General features: G+C 36.6%; 3 protein-coding genes across 4 annotated transcripts; 2 read left to right on the top strand and 1 right to left on the bottom strand.

The window, feature by feature from the left end:
• Positions 1 to 1523: 1523 nt before the first annotated feature.
• On the top strand, positions 1524 to 7340 carry 4CL3 (4-coumarate:CoA ligase 3). 2 transcript variants are annotated; one of them, XM_086634976.1, is made up of 6 exons: positions 1524 to 3413; positions 4456 to 4654; positions 6211 to 6356; positions 6649 to 6716; positions 6825 to 6927; positions 7079 to 7340. In XM_086634976.1, exons 1-6 carry the CDS (start codon positions 2343 to 2345, stop codon positions 7187 to 7189), a joined length of 1698 nt encoding a protein of 565 aa, XP_086491102.1. In that variant the 5' UTR covers positions 1524 to 2342; the 3' UTR covers positions 7190 to 7340. The 2 variants fall into 2 exon arrangements, with proteins under 2 accessions (XP_086491102.1, XP_086491103.1); XM_086634977.1 differs by lacking the exons at positions 6825 to 6927; positions 7079 to 7340 and having other exon boundaries at positions 1918 to 3413; positions 6649 to 6720.
• Positions 7341 to 7762: 422 nt separating this feature from the next.
• LOC147544330 (uncharacterized) lies at positions 7763 to 8311 on the bottom strand. The gene has a single exon (XM_086635678.1). It carries the CDS (start codon positions 8309 to 8311, stop codon positions 7763 to 7765), a length of 549 nt encoding a protein of 182 aa, XP_086491804.1.
• A 7620-nt stretch (positions 8312 to 15931) lies between these two features.
• LOC147544329 (DEAD-box ATP-dependent RNA helicase 5-like) lies at positions 15932 to 21247 on the top strand. Its single transcript, XM_086634670.1, has 12 exons — positions 15932 to 16477; positions 17124 to 17242; positions 17397 to 17504; positions 17772 to 17852; positions 18437 to 18515; positions 18776 to 18918; positions 19007 to 19074; positions 19181 to 19249; positions 19723 to 19816; positions 20330 to 20494; positions 20601 to 20693; positions 20870 to 21247. The coding sequence occupies exons 1-12, from the start codon at positions 16006 to 16008 to the stop codon at positions 20960 to 20962; spliced, it is 1584 nt and encodes a 527-aa protein (XP_086490796.1). The 5' UTR covers positions 15932 to 16005; the 3' UTR covers positions 20963 to 21247.
• The last annotated feature ends 726 nt before the right edge of the window (positions 21248 to 21973 follow it).

Genomic DNA, 21973 nt, shown 5'->3' with positions numbered 1-21973 from the left:
TTAAGAGGCATACCATTGAGAAAGTAAGATGGGATCCTTTCCTTGGTGGAACCCAATAAGATGAACCAGGAGCAAAAGGTAACTAATCTGGTGCAGATCTTTTCACAATAATACCATGAATAGCATCTTCAAGTCTTCTCATACCTAATACCTCAACTTCGCTTTCCTGTTCTAAATCTACCTCAATCAATTGCCCCTTTTCAGCTTTATTTGATCGGTTTCTATGGTTTATAATACGTGATGAAACTAAAGGAGGTAACTTTTTGAAGGAAAAAGAAGAGCACGATGATGAAACACGAATTAGGGTTCGAGAGAAGGTTCGGGCCTGTGAGAATAGTCCCACATGGGAGAATGGGTAACTAGCAACCAACAATATAAACTATAGGCTTTTCAACAAAAAAAAAAAAAAAAATATAAACTATAGGTCCTCTCCACTCATTGCCAATTGGTTTTGAGTTGGATGGCCACAAACTTAACATGGTATCAGAGCTAGGCCCACACGTGATAGGCTTAAAAGCCACACGTGTTCCACGTCACCCTTAAAGAAAAAAAAACACACGTGAACCCCACACGTGAGGGGGCGTGTGAGAATAGTCCCACATGGGAGAATGGGTAACTACCAACCAACAATATAAACTATAGGTCCTCTCCACTCATTGCCAATTGGTTTTGAGTTGGATGGCCACAAACTTAACAGGGCCATTGAAGAAGATAATAGAAATCTATAGAGAGAGAGAGAGAGAGGGATTTGGATAAAAGATCACCGAACGTGAAAAATGAAGCCCTTATGATATTTCTGCCTTGTTTTAATTTCAATGGGTTTAAAGTATGCTCAATAGCAAACATAATCTCACTTAAAGTAAGCAAAACTGTTTACCTTCTTCTTATGATACTTATTCCCTTTCAGCTCAAAACCTGAATGATATTTTGAGTTTTCTCCTTCTAGATCTGGTGAACTGAACCAGATCTAGAGAGAGGAGAGATTTTTCAAAAAAAAATATTTAGAGAGAGAAAAAAAGAATTAATTAATTAATTAATTATTTTTTTAATGTTTCAAGGTCGTCGGCCGGAAAATTGACCGGCTGGCGACCTTGCCGGAGAAGACGATGAGGTGGCGAGAAGGTGAGGTGGCAGAGAGAGGTGATGAGATGGAGAGAGAGAAATGATGACTGGTTAACGGTGTTATAACAGTAACTCAAAAAGGGGGCCATCTGGGTATTTTTGATAAAGTAAGGGGCTAGGCAGGAAGCTGGTCACAAAGTTGGGGGCTATTTAGGAAATAACCCTTATTTTAATTTAGACTTATTACTCAATGTGTAAAACCTCTCGGTATATTTTCGTACAAAAAGATCCAGACTAAAGTTAAACACTAGACCCCTAAGTTGTCTGCCACGACCATGTCACCTCTCTCCCTCTCTTCTTTCTCCTCCTCTGCCCACACATTCGAGGGAAAGGAAAATGAGAGAATGACCGCGAAAGAGATAAAGATATTCAATGGAATTGAGAAAAATGTGAAACAATTTAGAACAAAAGAAAAGAGAGACTCCAGAAACAGTTGGTCGGCGAATTCATGCCATCTAAGAAAAGAAAATTTTAGGGAGACTTGGGATTTTCTTTTAGCCCCCATGAATGTTTATTTAGCCTCCGAGTTGATCTTTAAATAATGATTTGGTATTTAGATATCAAAGACAAAAGCAAACTTTTATATATCTACACATACATGAATAGGATCTGTAATTACAAATTGCCTTTTTCGTTCAAGGTGCGTACGCTCCTTTCACCCCTCTCTCTCTCTCTCTCCTCTCTCTCTCTCTCTCTCTCCAAGTGTTAGCTACGTACGTACGCAATTTCTACCTCTTGCCCTCCAACCAAATCTCCTACCTAACCACCTCTCTTGAGCCTTCCCTTGTAGTTATTATATACAACTTGCTCTTCCATCTTCACCCACCTATCACTCTCTCTCTCTCTCTCTCTCTCTTTCTCTCTCTCTACTTGCCAGTCTCACTCTCCTCTCTCTCTTCCTGCATTTCTACCTGTCAACTCTTTTAAATGAAACCAAATTCACTTTTGGGGTTTTCTCAATTCTCCGTTTTACTAGGGTTTCATTTCATATGATTACTCCTGTTTCAAATCTTTGTTGAAAACCCATGTTTATGTACTTTCTTTCTCTCCCTAAGATTATTTCTAAGTTCTTCATTCTGTTTTGGCATTAAGTTCTTACAAAATTGTGACTCAAAGAAATTTTGGGTATTTCTCATTTAATCCCAATTCTGCTTGAATTCATCTTCATTTCCTCCATTTTTTCTGTGTTCCTCTGTTCTTCTTTTTTTTGTTCTTGAACCATGACAACAACCATGATTTCAATCTCTTCCCCTGAAACCCAAACTCAACAAATCTCCTCAAATTCGATAAAAGATACGATATCGGAACCTTTCATTTTTCGATCGAAACTCCCTGATATTCAAATCCCCAATCACCTCCCTCTTCATACCTATTGTTTTGAGAAAATATCAGAATTCCCTAATGAACCTTGCTTGATTAATGGCTCTACTGGCAAAATTTATAGCTTCTCTGAAACTCATCAAATCTGCCAAAAAACAGCGTCTGGGTTATCGAAATTGGGTATTAAAAAGGGAGATGTAATCATGCTTCTTCTTCAAAATTGTCCTGAATTCATTTTCTCTTTCTTAGGTTGTTCATTTCTTGGTGCCATGGCTACCACTGCAAATCCTTTCTATACTCGAGCTGAAATTTTCAAGCAATTCAATTCCTCTAACACTAAACTCATTATAACCCAATCTCAATACGTTGATAAACTTCGAGATTCAACTGGAAATTACCCTAAAATTGGAGAAGATTTTACAGTTATTACTGTAGATGAACCACCAGAGAATTGTATTCATTTCTCTGTGATTTCAAATGTTGATGAAATTGAAATTCCATCAATTTCAATTGATCCAGAAGATCCCGTTGTTCTTCCTTACTCATCAGGAACTACGGGGTTTCCGAAAGGCGTAATCTTGACCCACAAAAGCTTGATTTCAAGTATATCTCAACAAGTCGATGGAGAAAATCCAAACTTATATTTAAAATCAGATGACATTGTTCTTTGTGTTCTTCCTCTGTTTCATATTTTCTCTTTACATTCTGTTCTCCTCTGTTCTCTAAGGGCAGGGGCTAGAGTACTTTTAGTGCCCAAATTTGAAATTGGTTCTTTCTTGGAACTGATTCAGAGATACCGGGTTTCAATAGCTCCGGTTGTTCCGCCTCTGGTTATCGCGTTAGCAAAGAATCCGATGGTTGAGAAGTACGATTTGAGTTCGATTAGGTTGGTTTTATCCGGGGCAGCACCACTTGGGAAGGAAATGCAAGAAGCTCTCAAGAGTCGAGTCCCTCAGGCAGTTCTTGGACAGGTAAAAATTGGTCCTAGCAATGACTCAAATTAGCACATTCTTTGGTTGGTTGTGTACTACTTAGATTTAACCTCTAGACTCTTAAGTGGAAATATTAGCATGTTTGCCCCAAACTAAAGTATAGGCTTAGCTTTAGTTAGCACTAGGTTTCCACCACGTCCATAGTTAATCACGGATATCTTGACCTATTGGTATTTATAAAGAAATATTAATTATTGACACTACTATCCTTTTTTAGTCGATTTACAAAAAAAATTTATATATCAACCGTGAGATGTGATATTTATCAAACTCCCGATAAAAGTGAACGGTCAGACTTATCTCTCTCATAACCGACTGACATGTTTTATCATAACAGGTTGCTAATCATATCTTGACATATTGTTATAGTTGGTTTATGAGTAAAATTATAACGAGGTCGTTGTTTAGATTTGAGGTAAGTTTGTGTTTGGCAAACCAAGTATAATACAAATATGGTTACTTAAGTGATTTTATACTGTCACGAGAAATACACCCAAACACTGACTGTCCAGAGTAGCTGCAATTAATATTTCAGGTCAAATAGCTAGGCCCATATTGGCTCCTAGATTGGAAGTCCATAAGATAAGTTATTAATATGATTTCTGATTCAGTTTTGAATAAATTTTGGCCACTCAAATTGTATAACTCTACGTATACTTATATATATCATGTAAACACAGTATATACCTAACACTCTTGTAAAAAACTATGTCCCCTATAGTTATGGCCCGTAGCCCCGTATTTATATCCTACCTGCACAGTACTGATATGTGATTCAAGAAGTTTGAATATTAACATATGCCAAACCATATGATGTTTTTCGAGTAAGAGTTTATCATGACTAAGTTTAAACTATCACATTTCATTAGCTAGACTTATTTTAGAGAAAGCGATAGGCAATAGCGTAAAATTTAATCACACTACTTCTATGATACAATGTAAACAATGGGTTTGAGTCATAATTTCTATGGTATGCAAATATTTTAAGAAACCACTGATCGTTTTATGGTTTGAATTATAGGGATATGGGATGACAGAAGCAGGACCAGTTATTGGAATGTCTATGCTTTTCGCGAAACAACCACTCCCAACTAAGTTCGGATCTTGTGGAAGTGTGGTAAGAAATGCTGAGCTTAAAGTGGTAGATCCGGAAACTGGTTTAGCCCTTCGCCATAATCAACCCGGCGAGATATGTATTCGTGGGCCTCATATTATGAAAGGTAATAGTACGATCCTCACCTTATTTATGATGCATGTTAGGATAACTGATATTTTGATGAATAAAAAAAATTTCATTAGACGAATTATAACAGTTATATAACAAATTTAATGATTGTGTTGTCATTGAATTAATAGTTGTTCGCAACTCTAAATTATTAAAATTTAGAACCACAAGCAATAGAGCATTTAAAACTGGGCAGCAAACATGGACAATTACTTTTAGGTCCACAAAGTCTTTTCAATTTGCTTATTTATACAACTAACTTCGGAAGAGCATTTAAAACTGGGCCATCAAACACGGCTAACTAGTTAGACACTCGTTTCGGATTTCGGACTTCTAAGTCCGATTCTCGGTACAAATAAAAATGATTTATTGAATGTGAGTTGTTATGGATATAAATAAAGTAAAAGTATGAACAAATGAGTTTTACACGACCATAAGATTTTTACATGGTTTTTAGTGTCCAAGATATCTTTGACAATAGTAGGTATTAAGTACAGATATTCATGTCATATAACGAATGTAACGACGAAATCCATGCAAAAAAAAAAGAAAGAGTTAAAGACAAAGTTGGTACCTTCCTATGCATTGAACGAATTTAATGATCCTATCCCTAGTTTTTTTCTGGGTATGCGGAAAGCTTTGTTGAACCCAAATTCGAAGGCTCTCCTTATAATTTTTTTAGATGAGTGACTAACTCTCATTTCCATCATTCTCTCCCTCCTTCTATCATTCTTTCTCCTTCTTCCTCAATCTCTTTCCATTCATCTCTTTCCCTTCAAATCCTTAATTTGGATACTTAATCTACAACCGTTTATCAAAATATGATATTCCTATCTTACTTTATTATTTTGTTATATATATATTTCTAGTTCATTTAATTGCATAACTAATTCATATATGGGTTGAACACTTTTTGGATTCTTTTACTTACAAATTACAATAAATACATGTCTCTTGAATGTGTGTTTGGAATTAAATCCGTTCTTGAAGTAGTGCAAGTATACATACTTTCGCATAAACATTTTTTCGCAAGGGGTGACATTTTATTTAATATTTTTTAAATTAAATTATCTGATTTGTTATTTGGGCATTGATTATATTATTTTCACTTTATAACATACGTTATTCCAATTAAAATTTAAAATTTGGCACCAAACTCCAGGGATCTCAGCCAGGCCATTGGTTTCTCTCAAAATTACTGTAATGTTTCTAGGGAGATGCTAGAGTGCCCAGTTTTTTGGGCATTTTAATGTCCAGCTGATGTGGAATCACTAAAAGACGAGATTTTTTCAAAGTTTGACTATGGTGGGGATCGCTTTTGGTTCTAAATAAGGAAATATGTCACCCTCTAAGTACCAATTTCTAAGTCACTCTATCATTTCCCATGTTTCTAATTGTAAAAGAATGGAAATATTGTATATCCTCTCTCGCAGTCTTGTTTAATTATGAAAAGACAATAGAATAAGTAATCATCAAACTATTTTATTTAAATTAAGTTGGACAAAATTCAAATCTAAATATTCTTTTGTTGATTCCTCGCCTATTTGACAGGATATTTGAATGACGAGGATGCCACGTCAAATACCATTGACGTCGAAGGTTGGCTACATACGGGTGACATTGGTTACGTGGATGATGATAATGAAATATTTATTGTTGATAGGGTCAAAGAGCTTATAAAGTTCAAAGGTTTCCAAGTAAGTTTCCTCTACCTTTTGTCTAAAGTCTCTGAACAATGTTCATTTTTATGTCGTTCTACGTGATGTCGTTACGACAGTATAACCTAAAGTGACAATTTTAAGCAAAAGTACCCAAAAACATATGGTTTTTCAGTAATCATTGCATTTTACCTTGCATTTTACTTAGTAGACAATAGTGAAGTATTTTGAATTTCCTAACTAATATCTCATCAGAAAAACTATTTTTATAGGAGATATCGTCTATTCGTCTCTAACCCAAACTACTATCTCTTTGTATTTATAAATATAGGTACCACCAGCAGAGCTTGAGGCACTACTTCTGAGTCACCCATCAATTGTGGATGCCGCTGTTGTATCGTAAGCATCTAATTAACTACATAACTAAATAATAATTTTTCAAATTTTAGTCATTAATCAAATATTAGACATTAATTTGATTAATTTTCTCTCTAATTGTCTTTCCAGTCAAAAAGATGATGTAGCGGGTGAAGTCCCAGTCGCATTTATCGTGCAATCTAACGGTTGCGAGCTCACTGAAGAAGTCGTGAAAGAGTTCATATCTAAACAAGTAAGTTAAAGAAACCTCAACCGTCAATTTTTATTTGTTGTGTCATTTTCATCAATAACCTTAAAAGGATTCAAACGGGGACTCAATGTATATCGACGATTAGAACTTTTAGTATATATTTGTGCTAAACTTCTTCTTTTTAATGTGGCAGGTTGTGTTTTATAAGAGACTCCACAAAGTTTATTTCATCCCCGCAATACCCAAGTCTCCTTCGGGCAAGATTTTAAGAAAAGATCTTAGAGCTAAATTAGCTTCATCTTAGCCCCTTTTTTTCTCTCTGGTAATTATTAATTACGAGTGCTAGAACTGCTTCTCTCATTTGTTTATGCATGGTTTATTATGGAATATATATTCTATATTTTGTGATTAATAACAACTAATGTTTTTAGTGATATTAGTAATTCTCGCACGCACATAACAGTATTTCTCTTATTACATAAACTATGTACTTATATGGAGATCGAATTAGTACATTCTTTACTTCTTTATTGTCTATTAATTTGGAATCCTCATCAAAATAATGGAAGACTTCAAACTTGAGAAGATGCTTTTTGATTTTTTTTTTATGAAAGGAGGCCAATGCCTTGATTTATTAGCTACTAGCGCAAAAATTGTTATTGGCCAAATCTGTCGCCAATTGACTTACAATAAAACTGGGAATGTCAATTACCTCCACAGCTTGTTCTAGTTGTTCTAAATGCAACATAAAATAATGTTTTGCTACTAAATGTGCTACCTTATTAGCTTCCCGAGGACAAAATGTAACTACTCCCGCACGTAACTTACTCAATTCTGCTTGTAATATCATCATCAATGCTCTAATTCGCCAAGGAGATTAATCCAGTTGCTTGGAACAAGCACTTATAACATTAAAAGCATCTCCTTCAATGACAAAATCATAATCCGGGAGTCCTAAAGCCAACTCTACAGCCAGTAAAGCAGCTCTAGTTTCAGCCTCAATCGCTGATATTGCTACCCATTCCTGCACCATAGCCATAACAAAGCTTCCCTCACTGTTTCGACAGACTGCTGCCCCGACTGCTTTTCCATTGTCGAAAGCTGCATCAAAATTTACTTTTAATTTCTCTGTTGATGGCGGTCTCCATACAAGATCTTGCTCTTGAGCCCTCTGTGGTGACTTAATATCAGGTGGCATATTAGAATCCAAAAATTCTTCCATTAAGTGTTGAGCCTCCTGTATTACTCGATATATGTTTGGATAAATATCTTCAAACGTGCATTTGTTTCGAGCCTTCCATAAGCACCATACAATGTAAATTCTTAGTAATACCCCTTCATTTTCATCACTTCCCTTCAACCATTTGCAGAGTAGGGATTGAAACTCCTCCTCCCCATCCACCCTCAAGTGTAATGGGTAGTTCATCCATAACTCTCTCGCAATTTGGCATCGCCGAAATATATGATCTATATCCTTCCTTGCACATTGAACATATTTTTGTCACAGTAGGGTTAAATCTCAAAGATCTCACCTTGGTTGGTATTGCATCATGCAAAATCCTCCAGACAAATATTTTGACTCTCGGCATTACTTGTAATTTATGCCATATTTTCATCCATGATATTCCACGCGGTAATTCCATTACAGTCGATGAACTCGGTTTGAGATTTTGCAATAGTAGTATATAATGATTTTGCGGTAAAATTTTCATTCTCAGTGTGTACCCAAACCAACTCATCCATCTTTCCCATATTATTTAATGGTATTTGAATTACTGCTTTGGCTGATACTTCATCAAAAATCTCTTCGATGAGTGTCGAGTTCCACTTTCCATTTTCTTTGAAGAGATCCTTTACAAAGAAAATATTCGACACCTCCATATTGTTTAGTTTTTTTATTTAGAATAAATCCCTTTAGGTTTGGAACCCATGGATCATCCCAAACTCGAATAGTATTCCCATTACCAACCATATACCATACTCCTTCTATTAGATATTTTCTCATCTCTACTAAACTCTTCCACCTTTCAACAAAAAAAAAAAAAACTAAACTCTTCCAAGTAGAAGTAGTTGATGATTTCAATTCATAATTCCAAAAGTTAGTTGATTTAAGATATTTCGCCTTCAGTAATTGCACCCACAAAGCATTCGGTTCCGTTAAGAATCTCCATCTTAATTTACCTATCATCGATTGGTTCACAATACCCATATCACGAATTCTCAGCCCTCCATTCTTCTTACTTTCTTGCATTTTCTTCCAATTCACATAATGCATTCTTGATTTCTCTATAGTATGTCCCCACCAAAAATCCCTCTGATATTTTTCAATCTTCTCTACTACACCTTTTGGCACAATATTTGTCGATAAAAAATAGATCGGAATGGATGCTAATTCACTCTTTAATAAGATCGTCCTTCTTGCATGTGATAGGGAGCTTCTATTCCATCCGATAATTTCTTCTCGATCTTATGTAGAATGAAGTCATATGAGGCAATCTTGTGTTTTGGCTTAAGCAGATAGTTACCCAAGTATAAATCATCTTTCTTCATCTCTTTCACACCTAGTATCTCTAAAATCTTTTGTCGTCTCTCTGAGTTGCAATTTGTGCTAAATTGTATAGAGGATTCTGATAATTAATCATTTGTCCTGAACAACTTGCATATGAATCTAAAATAATCCTCAATTGCTCCACTTTAAATTAGAAGCTTTCCGAAGAAAAATAAATCGTCTGCAAACATAAGGTGGCTCACACATGGTGCATACCTATTGACACGAATTCTACTATACAATCCATTCACTTCGGCCTGATTAACCAGCCTTGTTAATGTTTCTGAGCATAAGATAAACAAGTATGAACTATTGTTAACTATTGTTCATAAATCAATAAGCATATATCATCAAAAAGATTTCACCCAAGCATGATATATCAAACTAAAAGCATAAACAATGAAAATGAATCATATAAAACTATAAATGAATGATGATTAAATATTCGTTGATTTGCAAATACAAGGATTTAATTGATTAAAAAACATGTACCAAAAGATCAAGATGGGTTTCTTCAGAAGCCCTAGTCAAGAGGTTTAACCACTCATGTTCATCAACGATATTTTAGAGAGTTTTATTACAAAGTATATTAAACAAGAAAAAAAATAGAGAGATATCACCTAATTTGAGAAACTTCGAGATGATGTTGGTGATGATAATAGATGGAGAATATGATGATTAAGATGGATGATGGAATGATAATAATTCCTCTCACAAGAATCAAATCAAACAATAACCTTCACTTAATTTTAATCAAATCAAATAAAGACCAGAAAGAACATCTTTATCTCTCTCTCTGACTTCTCCCAATTCTCTCTTTCTCTACAATAGCTCTCTCTCTAAATCAATGTAAAATTCTTTTATTCCCCTCTCTGTTTTTTCCTTCACTCTCCAAGATCAGCCACTGTTTACTTTTTTCTCTCTTTCAATAATTTCAATGAAGCTCAGGAAAGAAGGAGAAGAACATAGAAGAAAATGAAGAAGACCAAAACCAAATAAAATTCAGTGGTTTGCTGCCCAGCTCCTCTCATTGTTCTCTCTTTCTGTATAATATAGAAGTCGGAGCCGCCTCTTTTCTTCTCTATCTCTAAATATTTTATTCCCTTTTCAGAAAATCTGATCGAATCTCTTAAGCTTTCATCCTAATCTGATTCAGTCAAGTCCCTCTCAACAGCTATCAATTGAATCCACGTTCCACAAACATATTTTCTTCTTTTTATTTCAATCTCTCTATGTCAATTTCAATCTTGATTTCTTTCTCTTTTTTAAGAAGCCTTCAATATCTCTGAAATATATTTCTTCATTCTCTTGATCTTAGCCGAATATCCTCCTCGCCCTTCCAAAAATATTCAACTCTCTTTCCTTCTCGATTTCAAAGATCCTCTCAATCCAGTTATTTTTTATGATCGGGTTTATCCCTCTCTCTAACATTCTATTTTATAAACAAAACTTTTTATTTCTCTCTCTAGAAAACTTGAGCAACAGAACTTCCAATAATATGTTGGAATCAACCAATCGTGGAATGTTATCGTGGCTGTCAAGATGAAATTCAGTACTTCGCGGCTAGATCATAAGAGACGCAACGCGTGTTCTTTATGAGGCCATGTGTGTGCGGGGTGATTCAGTGCCGTTAGATGCTAACTAATGTACCGAAGCCTCTTGGTCACTGACTTACTGAATCTACAGTTCTAGTGGACCCTGAGACACGCCGCTTTGCCCGAATGTAGCCCTCAGATGAAGAAATCGCGACTCTGATCAGCGACATGTGTTTATGGAGGCTCCATGTTAACCTTTAGTCAATTGGTTTTGACCCCAACTTTGACCTAGACCAACTTTCTCATACGGACTCTGTTTTGACTTCTGTTTTCGCCATTGGATTCGTCTTGAACCCTATTTCCTCTGAGTGTTAATGTTGATCAAAATTACCAGAACCAATAAATGACCGAAATGCTCCTAGCGTGCCTTTCTCTTGTTTTTATCCATTTTTCACACTGAACTCCATAAAAGACACCTGAGAGAGAAAAACAAACAACTTATCAAAGTAACTGTCCGAAAGGGACTAACTAGCCCAAGTTAAGAGATTCAGATGGGACATTTTCATGTCTCATCACACAACTCTCTTAACTCACTTTCCTGTTCCACCCATTACTCATTCACCCTCATTTTCTCGCTCCTACAACCCCACCTATAACAATACCAGAAGTTTTAGAGGAAGATCTTACAATAGAGGTGGTGGTCGAGGACGAACTTCAAACAAAGGAAATTTTCGAAGGAACTCTGTTCTTGGATCACCACTAGATTGACAACAACTGATATGCCAATATTGTGGGAAATATGGCCATTCTGCTCATCAATGCTAATCTCTTCAAAGAATCACTGAACTAAATCAGCCATTTGCTGCTTTAGGCATTGATTCCGTCACTACTAATCCTCACTAGTACTTGGGTTCTAGTGCTACCTCTCATATTGCTTCAGACTCTGCTTCTCTCATCTCTCGGCCAGAAGCCCCTGTTCCAGGACATGTAATGGTTGGTAGTGGCAACACAGCTTCAGTTTTAGGAGTTGGTAATTTCTCCTTACCTTATGCTAACTTTATTCTTAAAGATACTCTTATCGTCCCTACCTTCAAGAAAAATTTAGTTTCTCTATCACGTCTTCTTCATGATCTAAATTGTATTGTCGTTTTTCATCGCAATGGTTTTTATGTTCAGGATCTTCCCACAAGGAAGAGACTTCTTGTCGGAATGATGTCTGATGGCCTCTTTCGACTTTCCTCTGCTCTTGCCACCATCACTCCTCTCAGCTTCTTTGCTCAGCGGCTACCTCTTGGAACTCGCACTTCCTCTACTGTCTGGCATCGTCGTCTTGGCCATGTCAATCTACAAAATTTCAAGTTATTATTCAATTAAATGTTATTACCTTTATCTAACTCTGTAATGACAAAATTTCAATGTGAAAGTTGTGTTTTTGGGAAACATCATCAATTTCCTTTCTCTCATGTTAATCATGAATCTAAGCAACCTCATGAACTAATTCACTCGGATCTAGGGGGACCATCTCCAGAATTATCCAATATGGGTTTTCGATTTGTCTTGTTATTTGTTGATGACTACACCAGGTTCACCTGGATTTATTTCCTAAAACAAAAATCAGAAGTCAGTAATATGTTTAAGATCTTTAAAACATTAGTTGAAAAACATCCTGTCCAATAAAAATACTTCAAACTGATGGTGGAGGAGAGTACATCAGTAATGAATTAGCTGCTCTCCTCACTCAAAATGGCATTCACCATCGCAGAACTTGTCCCCTCACCCCTCAGCAAAATGGAGTGGCTGAGCGAAAAATTCACCATCTTGTGGAAACAACACTTTGTCTTCTTCATCAGTATCTGCACCTCTGAAATTCTGGGCTGATGCTTTTCAGACTGCAATCTTTACTATTAATCGCCTACCCTCTTCAATTCACAATGGAATCTCGCCTTTCGAAAAGTGATTTCGTCGAAAACCTGATTATGCCTTTCTTCGTACATTCGGTTGTCGTTGTTTTCCATTACTCACTCCTTATAGATCCTCCAAACTTGATTTCAAATCAAAACCATGCATTTTTCTCGGCTACAGTACGAATCATAAGGGATATCGATGCCTAGATTAGAATTCCTCTCGAATTTATATTTCTAGAAATGTTCTATTTGATGAATCCATGTTTCCTTTTGCTTCTTCTTCTTCATCACCGAAATCCCTAATTCAAAACCCTTATTCATCTTTGTTTTCTCTCGCTTGGTCTGTTCCATTAAAAACGACTGGTCCAGCTGGTGCTGGTTCTCCACTTGTCCCACACACAATTAGACCACACCCAACTGTTCCTTTTCACCTTCCTCGCATTAGTGATACTCACCCACCTGCCCCTCCGCCTTTTCAACGTTAGGTCATACCCACTCACCCACTTTTCAGGGACGTACACACCTCTATCTCTAACGAAAATTCTAACCGTTTGGTCTCAGCTTTCATACCAAACAGTAACTTTATTACCACTACTGGCCATTGGTCTCCCACTCCAACACCTGTGGTCCATCCAACACTTGTGGTCCCTCAATTTATGTTTGCTACAACCAATAATGTGTCTCATACTCTACCTTCTTCTTCCCCAAATTCAAATACTCTATTAGAACAGAGTACTACTGTCTCTCAACCAGCGCTGCGCCACCTCCCTCCTCTTCCACCCAATGATCACAAGAAGTGAAGATGGCACTCGAAAACCAAAGGTATTTTTCTCTTCTATTTTATCTAATCAAATTTCTTCTCCCAATAATTCGAAGCTTGAAGAACCAACAACATTTCTTCAAGCTTCGAAGCAAAATCACTGGCTACAAGCAATGGAAGCTGAAATAAATGTTCTTCACAAAAATCGAACTTGGACGCTAGTTCCTAGAGATTCTAATATGAACATAATCGACTGTAAATGGATTTACCGTATTAAACAAAGATCTGATGGTCAAATCGAACGTTATAAAGCTCGATTGGTCGCTCGAGGAAACTTTCAACAACAGGGCATTGATTATGATGAAACTTTCAGCCCTGTGGTTCGTCCAACTAATATTAGAGCAATTTTATCGATGGTTTTCTCTGGTAATTGGTGCATTCGTCAATTAGACGTCAAAAATGCTTTTCTAAATGGTGATTTCTCTGAATCTGTTTTCATGAACAACCAAAGGGTTTTATAGATCAAAAATTTTGGAATCATGTGTGTAAGCTAAATAAAGCCTTATATGGCCTCAAACAGGCTCCAAAAGCTTGACACTACAAGTTCAGTTCCTTTCTAATCTCCTTGGAGTTCAAGCAATCAATATATGATCCTTCTATGTTCTATCATGATTCTTCTTCTGGTTTAACTATACTCTTACTATATGTGGACGATATTATTGTTACTGGTTCATCTCTTTCAAATTTATAATTATTAATTCAAAACTTGAAACATAAGTTCGATATGACTGATATGGGAGACCTCTCTTATTTTCTTGAAATGGAAGTTATTCGTGATTCTACCTTCATCATTCTTAATCAACAGAAATATATCAGAGATTTGTACAAAGATTTGGCATGACTGACTCCAAACCAGTGGCTACCCTGTTCTTACAGGCAAGAAACTTTCGAAAATTGATGGTGATCAATTATCTGATTCTTCCTTATTCAGAAGTCTAGCTGGGGCCTTACAATACTTAATAATGACACACCCTGACATATGTTATGCTGTTAATCAAGTTTCCAAATTCATGAAATCTCCAACAACTATACATCTCATTGCTGCCAAACGAATTTCAAGATATCTCAAAGGCTCCATTACTGAAGGTCTGTGTATTCAAAAAGTTGGTTCTTCTCCTTTGTTGGGCTTCTCTGATGCTGATTGGGCTGGATATCAAGATGATAGAAGATCAACCACAGGTTCTTGTGTTTTTCTTGGTCCCAATTTGATCTTGTGGATTTCAAAAACTCAACCAACAGTTGCGAGAGGCTGAATACATAGCAGTAGCTCACACAAGTGAAAATATAATTTGGTTACAGAATCTGCTCCACCAGTTGGGCATCAATCCATCATCTCCTCATATTGTTCATTGTGATAACATTAGTGCTACCTATCTTGCTGTGAATCCTATAATTCACTCGAAAACAAGACATGCTTCAATCGATTTTCACTTTGTTAGAGAACAAGTTGCAAATAGGAAATTAAAAGTTAAATTTCTCCCTGGGAAGGATCAAGTTGCAGACATTTTTACGAAAGGACTCTCGACCTCTCGATTCAATGAGTTGAAAAGCTCTCTCTGGTTAACCGACGTTCGGCTTGGGGGGATGTTAAGAGAAGATGTATTCTTTTGTATTTTATATTTTGTATAAGGGCATTCATGTAATTGTACTTGTATAGTTTTTCTTATAAATTCATCTCAGCCTTACTATTGAGGGCATCTTGACTCGAACACTTTACGTATATAACGTTCATCCCATCTCTCTCATCTTCCCTATTCTTAAAAGCAACGTCTTTAGATATGCGAGAAGACTTTCTTCGTCTTTATAAATAGAAAGAAAGGAGATAAGAACATGAAGATAGAAAGAGAGAGAGAAAGATAAAGAGAGTGAGCGGGATGGATAGAAATCGACGTATAGAAAAAGAAAAAAAAAAAATAAGAACATTAAACAGAAAGGTGATGGTGCAGGTAATGCCCGAGTGCTGGTGGTGGCAGCACGACGATGGTGGTCGACTCATGTTGGTTGTGGCGGCGGAAGGAAAAGGAAGGAGTAAGAAGACGATGGAAAGTACACACCAATTTTTCACTGACGGAATCACATAAAAGGGGACCATATTAAAAGCTGGTCGTCTTTTGGGGGCCATATAGGCGAGTTGGTGATCTTGAGGGGACCAAAATGGTATTTACCTTAATATCAGTCGGTTATTTTGTAATTTAGCTCGAATACAATGGCAATCACCAAACCATTCAATTTCCGAACCCTAGAAAAACTACCTATTCACAGATTACCGGTCTTTTTTTCCCTTCGCGTTTCTCTTCTTCTTTGTGTGCAGCCATGGGAGGGAAACTAGATGAAGCTGCGCAAATAAACAAAGAATCAGAAACCCTAGAAATTTTTGAGAAAAAGAAGAAGAAGAAGGAGAAGAGAAAAAACAGAGAGGAAAGTGAACTATCTGAAGAAGGAAACGGAACCCTAGAACTTCGTACCAAAAGTAATGAAAAGGACTCAAAGAAGAAGAACAAGAAGAAGAAAAGCAATGAAACAAATGCAAATGAAGAGAGAGAAAGTAAAGAAGAAGAAAAAGTGATAGAGAAGAGAGAGGATGAAAGTAAAAGTGTAGTTGTTTCTGGTAACAATACTAAGGATTTGAAATACAAACCTTTGAGTTCATTTACTGAGACTAAACTTCCTGATAAAGTACTTGAATGTTGTAAGAGTTTTAGTAAACCATCTCCAATTCAAGCTCATGCTTGGCCTTATTTGTTAGATGGTCGAGATCTTATTGGTATTGCTGCTACTGGTTCAGGTAATTTCTTATGTTCTTTGCCAAAAAAATGTTTCTTGGAACACAATGATGAATCATTTCTTCATGTTGTCATGAAAGTTCTGTAAATTTGTTTCTCACTCGAATATATTGATTAGTTAACTTGATAGAATCTGTTAATTTGTTGGTGTTGTTGATGCCACAAGCTTGAAGCATGTCATTTAGAATTTTAAATGAAATATTGATGATTACATTGTTAATGCGAAGATAAAAAAACCCGGAAAAAAACATATAACAGTGAGGATAATCCTAAAAGGTATTAGGTAGAATTATTTCCTGCTTCCCAAATGTGTATGTGTTCGAAGTGATAAAGTTGTAGAAGGGAAGGGGGTCATACAATTTGACCTTGAAAGAAATATTACCTTCTTTATCCTTTACATTGTAAACCCTTGCAGTTTGCTAGGTATACATTTTTTTGAAGTGATAAAGGGTTGCTATTTAGTTTTTGAGCATATAGTCTCAAGAGTCGTAATACTAATATAAGTCTGTTTTGAAATTTGTAAGCTTGAGTTGTTTGTTTTATTTGTATTGTTGCTTAATGATCCATTAGATACTTCATAGTTCTTGTTTCCTACCCCACTTTATTAGTTAATTGACTTCATTGTGTAATCTGTTTTTTCTGGACCAGGCAAAACATTAGCATTTGGGATTCCAGCTCTCATGCATATTTTAGACAAGAGGAAAATTAAAACCTCAAAAAATCCTCTTTGTCTTGCACTCTCACCTACAAGGGAGCTGGCTCAGCAAGTACGTGTTCTGTTTTCGATTTATATGTGAAGAAGTAATGAGGCAATCTAGAGTGCTTTTTCATACAGACAGTTCGATCTTGTTTCAACTCCTCTGATATGATAGTATCTTATGAATGTTGTTCTGTTGTCCTTCCACTATCTTTTGGTGGCAGATTGCAGATGTTCTTTGTGAAGCTGGGAAGCCATGCGGGGCAAAATCAGTTTGTTTGTATGGAGGAACTTCCAAGGGACCTCAAATATCTGCTCTTAAGTCTGGAGTTGTAAGATAATTTGATCTTTGTTACCTTTTTCTTGGTTATAAAGTAAAGCGCGATCCTGTTCTGAGTTTTTTTTTTTCTTTTGATACGTTCACGATTCATATAATTTTATGGATATGTCAAGTAGGCATTAAGAAAAGCTTAACCTTTATTTAGTTCTACAATTTTGTGTACAAGTACATAAACTGATTATGCTAGAATTTCTCTCGTCTCCTTTCATGCAATTACATGTTTATTGATAGTATTTATGTATTTATATGTTGATCACAGGATATTGTTGTTGGGACTCCTGGTCGTTTGAAGGATCTTATTGAATCAGGTTACTGCTCTTTAAAGGAAGTATCATTTGTGGTGAGTCAAGCACCACCTAAGAGTCATATGATTGTTTCCTCTTAATAGCATTGTATCCCAAATATGTATTTATCTTAGGTTGTTTCCGTGGTGACTGGTGAGGAACCCATGAATTTTACCCTCGATTATGTTGTGGAAGCCTCGAGCATGGAGAAGACTTAAGTCACCCTTAAAAAATGGTATGCCCTTAAGATAGACTTCTGAGATAGAAAACTAGTCAAAGTGGCCTCCCCCACCGGTTCTGGAAAAATATACTTGTTTCCACCCTAAGTCCTTCATATGTAAAACCCTTCTGACTTGCATGTTTATGCACCAAAATTGTTCTGATATTTCATCATATTCAATTTGAATCTTAACTTTCTCTATTTCCAAATAAACAAATGAATATGTTTTTCTTATCCATCATATGGTTTCATCGCGAAAGTCATTATAGAAATGTAATTGTTAATCAATCCCACAAGTGTCAAAATTGTAATTCTACCCATGCCGAGACCCTGGGATTTAGTTCTAGTGTTTCCTGTAAGATATGTTGGAGAAGCAGAACAGGATTCACTAACTGGTGATTCACTATGATTTGTTTGCAGGTTCTAGATGAAGCTGACCGAATGCTTGATATGGGATTCGAACCAGAAGTCCGCGCCATATTGAGCCAGACATGTTCTTGTGCGTGACCTCTCTCTCTATCTCTATACGTGCACATACCAGCTGATTTTGTTGGTGCATTATGGAAGACTTCTTATTATTCTTATTTTATATGGTCTTGTGGATAATTCATTAGCTTCTTTTTCTCTAAATAATTATGCATACTAGATAGTTGCGTTGTTTGTATGTTTGTACGTCGATAAACTTTGCTATAACATCCTTATCCCATAATAAAATCCTCTTATATCCACTTCGATATTAAGGTTTGTAAATTTTTGCAGCACGCCAGATGGTAATGTTCAGTGCAACATGGCCTCTCTCTGTACATCAGTTGGCTCAAGAGTTCATGGATCCCAATCCTGTTAAGGTGGTTGTGGGTTCAGAGGACTTGGCTGCGAACCACGATGTCATGCAGATAGTAGAGGTATGGTTAATTGACCACCAAACCCCTACATATGTTAAACATATTTTTTTTTGAGGAATGTGCTTAAGCAACTGTATCTTATTTGTAGGTTGTGGATGATAGAGCACGTGATGCACGCTTGACCACCTTGCTAGAAAAGTACCACAAGTCAAAAAGGTCTGTCCTATGTTCTACTGAAGCAATTTAACTGTTGGTTTTGATTGTCTCTTATGTGTTTCTATGGTGTTACACTACTTACTCATATACGTCTTCTTGTTAGCAGTAACAGAGTATTGGTGTTTGTTTTGTACAAGAAGGAAGCAAGTCGTGTTGAGAATATGCTCCAGAGAAGGTGATTGCTTAGATCCATTGACATTTATATCCATCTAATTTCCTGTTTATCTGTTTTTTCTCCAACTTCTATGTTAATGAATTTCACTTTGAGTATTTGTTAAGTAGTTGGATTCCTCGAGTAACTTGACCTCACCAATAGATTGATCCCTGGTCGTATTTGGTGAACTTGGCCCAAGCTCACGCCTTCATTTTCCTTTCTAAATTTATTTCCCACCTAGACTTGAGGTTTTTTAGATATAGAAAGAGATAGAAGGCTGTGAGGAAGAATAATAAGAAGCTTACGTGCAAACAAGTTATCACAAGGCCAAGTGACTCTCCTTGGATCGGGGTCCCTCGGCCTAGCCATGAGATGGTAACGAGCTCAACTGCTTAGCTTGCTAGTGAAGCTGACAAGGGGACTATATGGTGTGCTGTTGTACAATATATCACAGTTCCTACAATGAGATTTACCTTTTTTTATGGATTATACAGGGGTTGGAAGGTTGTTTCTGTCCATGGAGATAAAGCTCAACATGATCGGACGAAGGCACTTTCGTTGTTCAAGGATGGTTCCTGCCCTTTGATGGTAAGCAGTCAATAGAGATGTCTAAGTGTCATCACATGGAACTAAATACTCCTCTTAAGTCATTGTGCGAGGTTTATCACGATAGACCGCGTTCTGTCTCTCTGTTAACTTGTTATTTTGTAATATGTTAAAAGGTCATTCATGTTTTGGATATAGTATCTAAACATTTGACCTATGTAGCCGGAACTGAATCTATGAATTCCTTTGACGCAGTAGTATAAGATGTAGTTGTCCTTTCTCTTATGACCATTCTAGTCTTGGCTGTGCCATAGTTGCCTTCTCATCTCTCTAAAGTACTTATGGGTATATTAGTTGTTCCATATGTTCTGTGATTATGTCATCATCTAAAACAATTGTCACTATCTGCAAATATCTGAGCAAATAGTAGCCTTGTAAACTATTATTTCCTCTGGTCTCCAAATATAAGATTGTTTCTTTATAGTGCGAGTTTTTGTCATGAAGTTTCTGTCGAAGTACCTCTACAAATGATTTCCATGGGACTAATATCTGCAGATTGCAACTGATGTTGCTGCACGAGGATTGGATATTCCTGATGTTGAAGTGGTGATCAACTACAGTTTTCCTTTGACTACTGAGGATTATGTTCACAGAATAGGAAGGACCGGCCGAGCTGGTAAGAAAGGTGTTGCCCATACATTCTTCATGCAGGAAAACAAGGTACTTAAAAATCTTATTTAGTATTTTTATACATTCGAAGACGATACTTCTTTGTCTACATTCATTATATTTTGATACGTGCAACTCTTAACGATCATCACATCAGGGCCTCGCTGGGGAGTTGGTGAATGTTCTTAGAGAAGCTGGTCAGGTTGTACCTGAGTCACTGATGAAATTCGGCACTCACGTTAAGAAAAAGGTGATTTTTCGTCATTGTGTTACATGCATGTATCACATTTTCTTACTTAGGGTTCCCATGACAATTCTGAGATTCCATAGCAATGTACTTGGTACTGGCATGGTCATGCCCAAGTTCTGAGCCAAGCACTCGAGTTGTTCTGCTAAAAACTCGGCTAAGTTGAATTTTTATGGCAGGAATCTAAGCTTTATGGAGCTCACTTCAAAGAAATTACTGCTGATGCGCCTAAAGCGACAAAGATTACATTCGATAACTCAGACGAAGATTGACTTCTACAAGCGAAAACACCGAAGTTTTGCATTCTTTAACGAAAATGAACAAACCAAGTTCAAGATATTGAAATTTGTTTGCCCTGCAAGTAAACAAATATACCAAAACTCGTGTTTACGAGTTCGAAATATGTCACTCTCTCCATATAAGTTTTATTTAAATGAGCTTTTGGATTTCCTTTTAATTTAAAGATCTGTAACACTATAAGTAGTGCAGTTTCTGTGTGAGAACTCATAATTTGATGTTGGAAGAACTCAATAGCAAGTTTAATTGCAACAAGAAAATGTTTCTTTTCGTTGGAGAAGCAATCGAAGTTCGATTCAATACCCGCAATTTCTCTTTGAAGACAAAAATAGAGGGATGTTTTTAGGCGTCGTGTGTTTTGAGAATTGAGATATGGTACAACCAATAGAAGGGAATCGACTGGATCCAAAAGAAGGGAATTTTTTAGATTTAGTAATTGTAACAACATTCACATTTGACTCATTGGTAAGACCAAAACTCCTCGTACCCTAGTTGACTTTCGACCTATTAGTATGCTCAACTGTACCTATAAAACCATCACCAAGATTTTGGCCAATAGACTCCAGATGCATTTGTTATTGCTTGTTTGCCCTTTCCAAACTGCATATGTTCCAGGCTGCTAATCACGGACAACATCATTATTAGACAGGAACTTATAACGAGAGGCGAAACGATTCTTTGAGCTCAAACTCGACATGTCCAAAGCCTTCGATTGCATTGAGTGGGCTTACCTAGCTAGAATCATGGATAAGCTTATCGACTCCTGTCTTTCCACCTCCTCGATGGTGGTTTTCATCAATGGCCGCCCAGGTCTGACCTTCAAAATTAGCAGGGGAATTCGGCAAGGAAACCCCTCTCTCCCGTTCCTCTTCACTTTGGCTATGGAAGGCCTCAGTCACCTCTTGGAAGGCAATGCTGGGCCCTACCAGTTCCTTGGCTTCTCGGTTCGTAACTCAGATATAGTCATCAAACACCTATTATTCAAG

This window comes from Eschscholzia californica, unplaced genomic scaffold, assembly GCF_041429995.1.
Source record: "Eschscholzia californica isolate CP2 unplaced genomic scaffold, dmEscCali1.0.p SCAF_4, whole genome shotgun sequence".
NCBI lineage: Eukaryota > Viridiplantae > Streptophyta > Magnoliopsida > Ranunculales > Papaveraceae > Eschscholzia > Eschscholzia californica.
This window is presented reverse-complemented; position numbering and strand designations above follow the sequence as displayed.

What these genes read in the sequence shown, in the direction of transcription:
- 4CL3 (XM_086634976.1), top strand. Translation starts at nt 2,343, where the DNA reads ATGACAACAACCATGATTTCAATCTCTTCCCCTGAAACCCAAACTCAA. An exon ending in CTCAGGCAGTTCTTGGACAG is followed by an intron (nt 3,414 to 4,455) that starts GTAAAAATTGGT and finishes TTTGAATTATAG; the next exon opens with GGATATGGGATGACAGAAGC. An exon ending in AAGAGTTCATATCTAAACAA is followed by an intron (nt 6,928 to 7,078) that starts GTAAGTTAAAGA and finishes TTAATGTGGCAG; the next exon opens with GTTGTGTTTTATAAGAGACT.
- LOC147544330 (XM_086635678.1), bottom strand. Translation starts at nt 8,311, where the DNA reads ATGAACTACCCATTACACTTGAGGGTGGATGGGGAGGAGGAGTTTCAA.
- LOC147544329 (XM_086634670.1), top strand. Translation starts at nt 16,006, where the DNA reads ATGGGAGGGAAACTAGATGAAGCTGCGCAAATAAACAAAGAATCAGAA. An exon ending in TATTGCTGCTACTGGTTCAG is followed by an intron (nt 16,478 to 17,123) that starts GTAATTTCTTAT and finishes TTTCTGGACCAG; the next exon opens with GCAAAACATTAGCATTTGGG. An exon ending in ATGGTTCCTGCCCTTTGATG is followed by an intron (nt 19,817 to 20,329) that starts GTAAGCAGTCAA and finishes TAATATCTGCAG; the next exon opens with ATTGCAACTGATGTTGCTGC.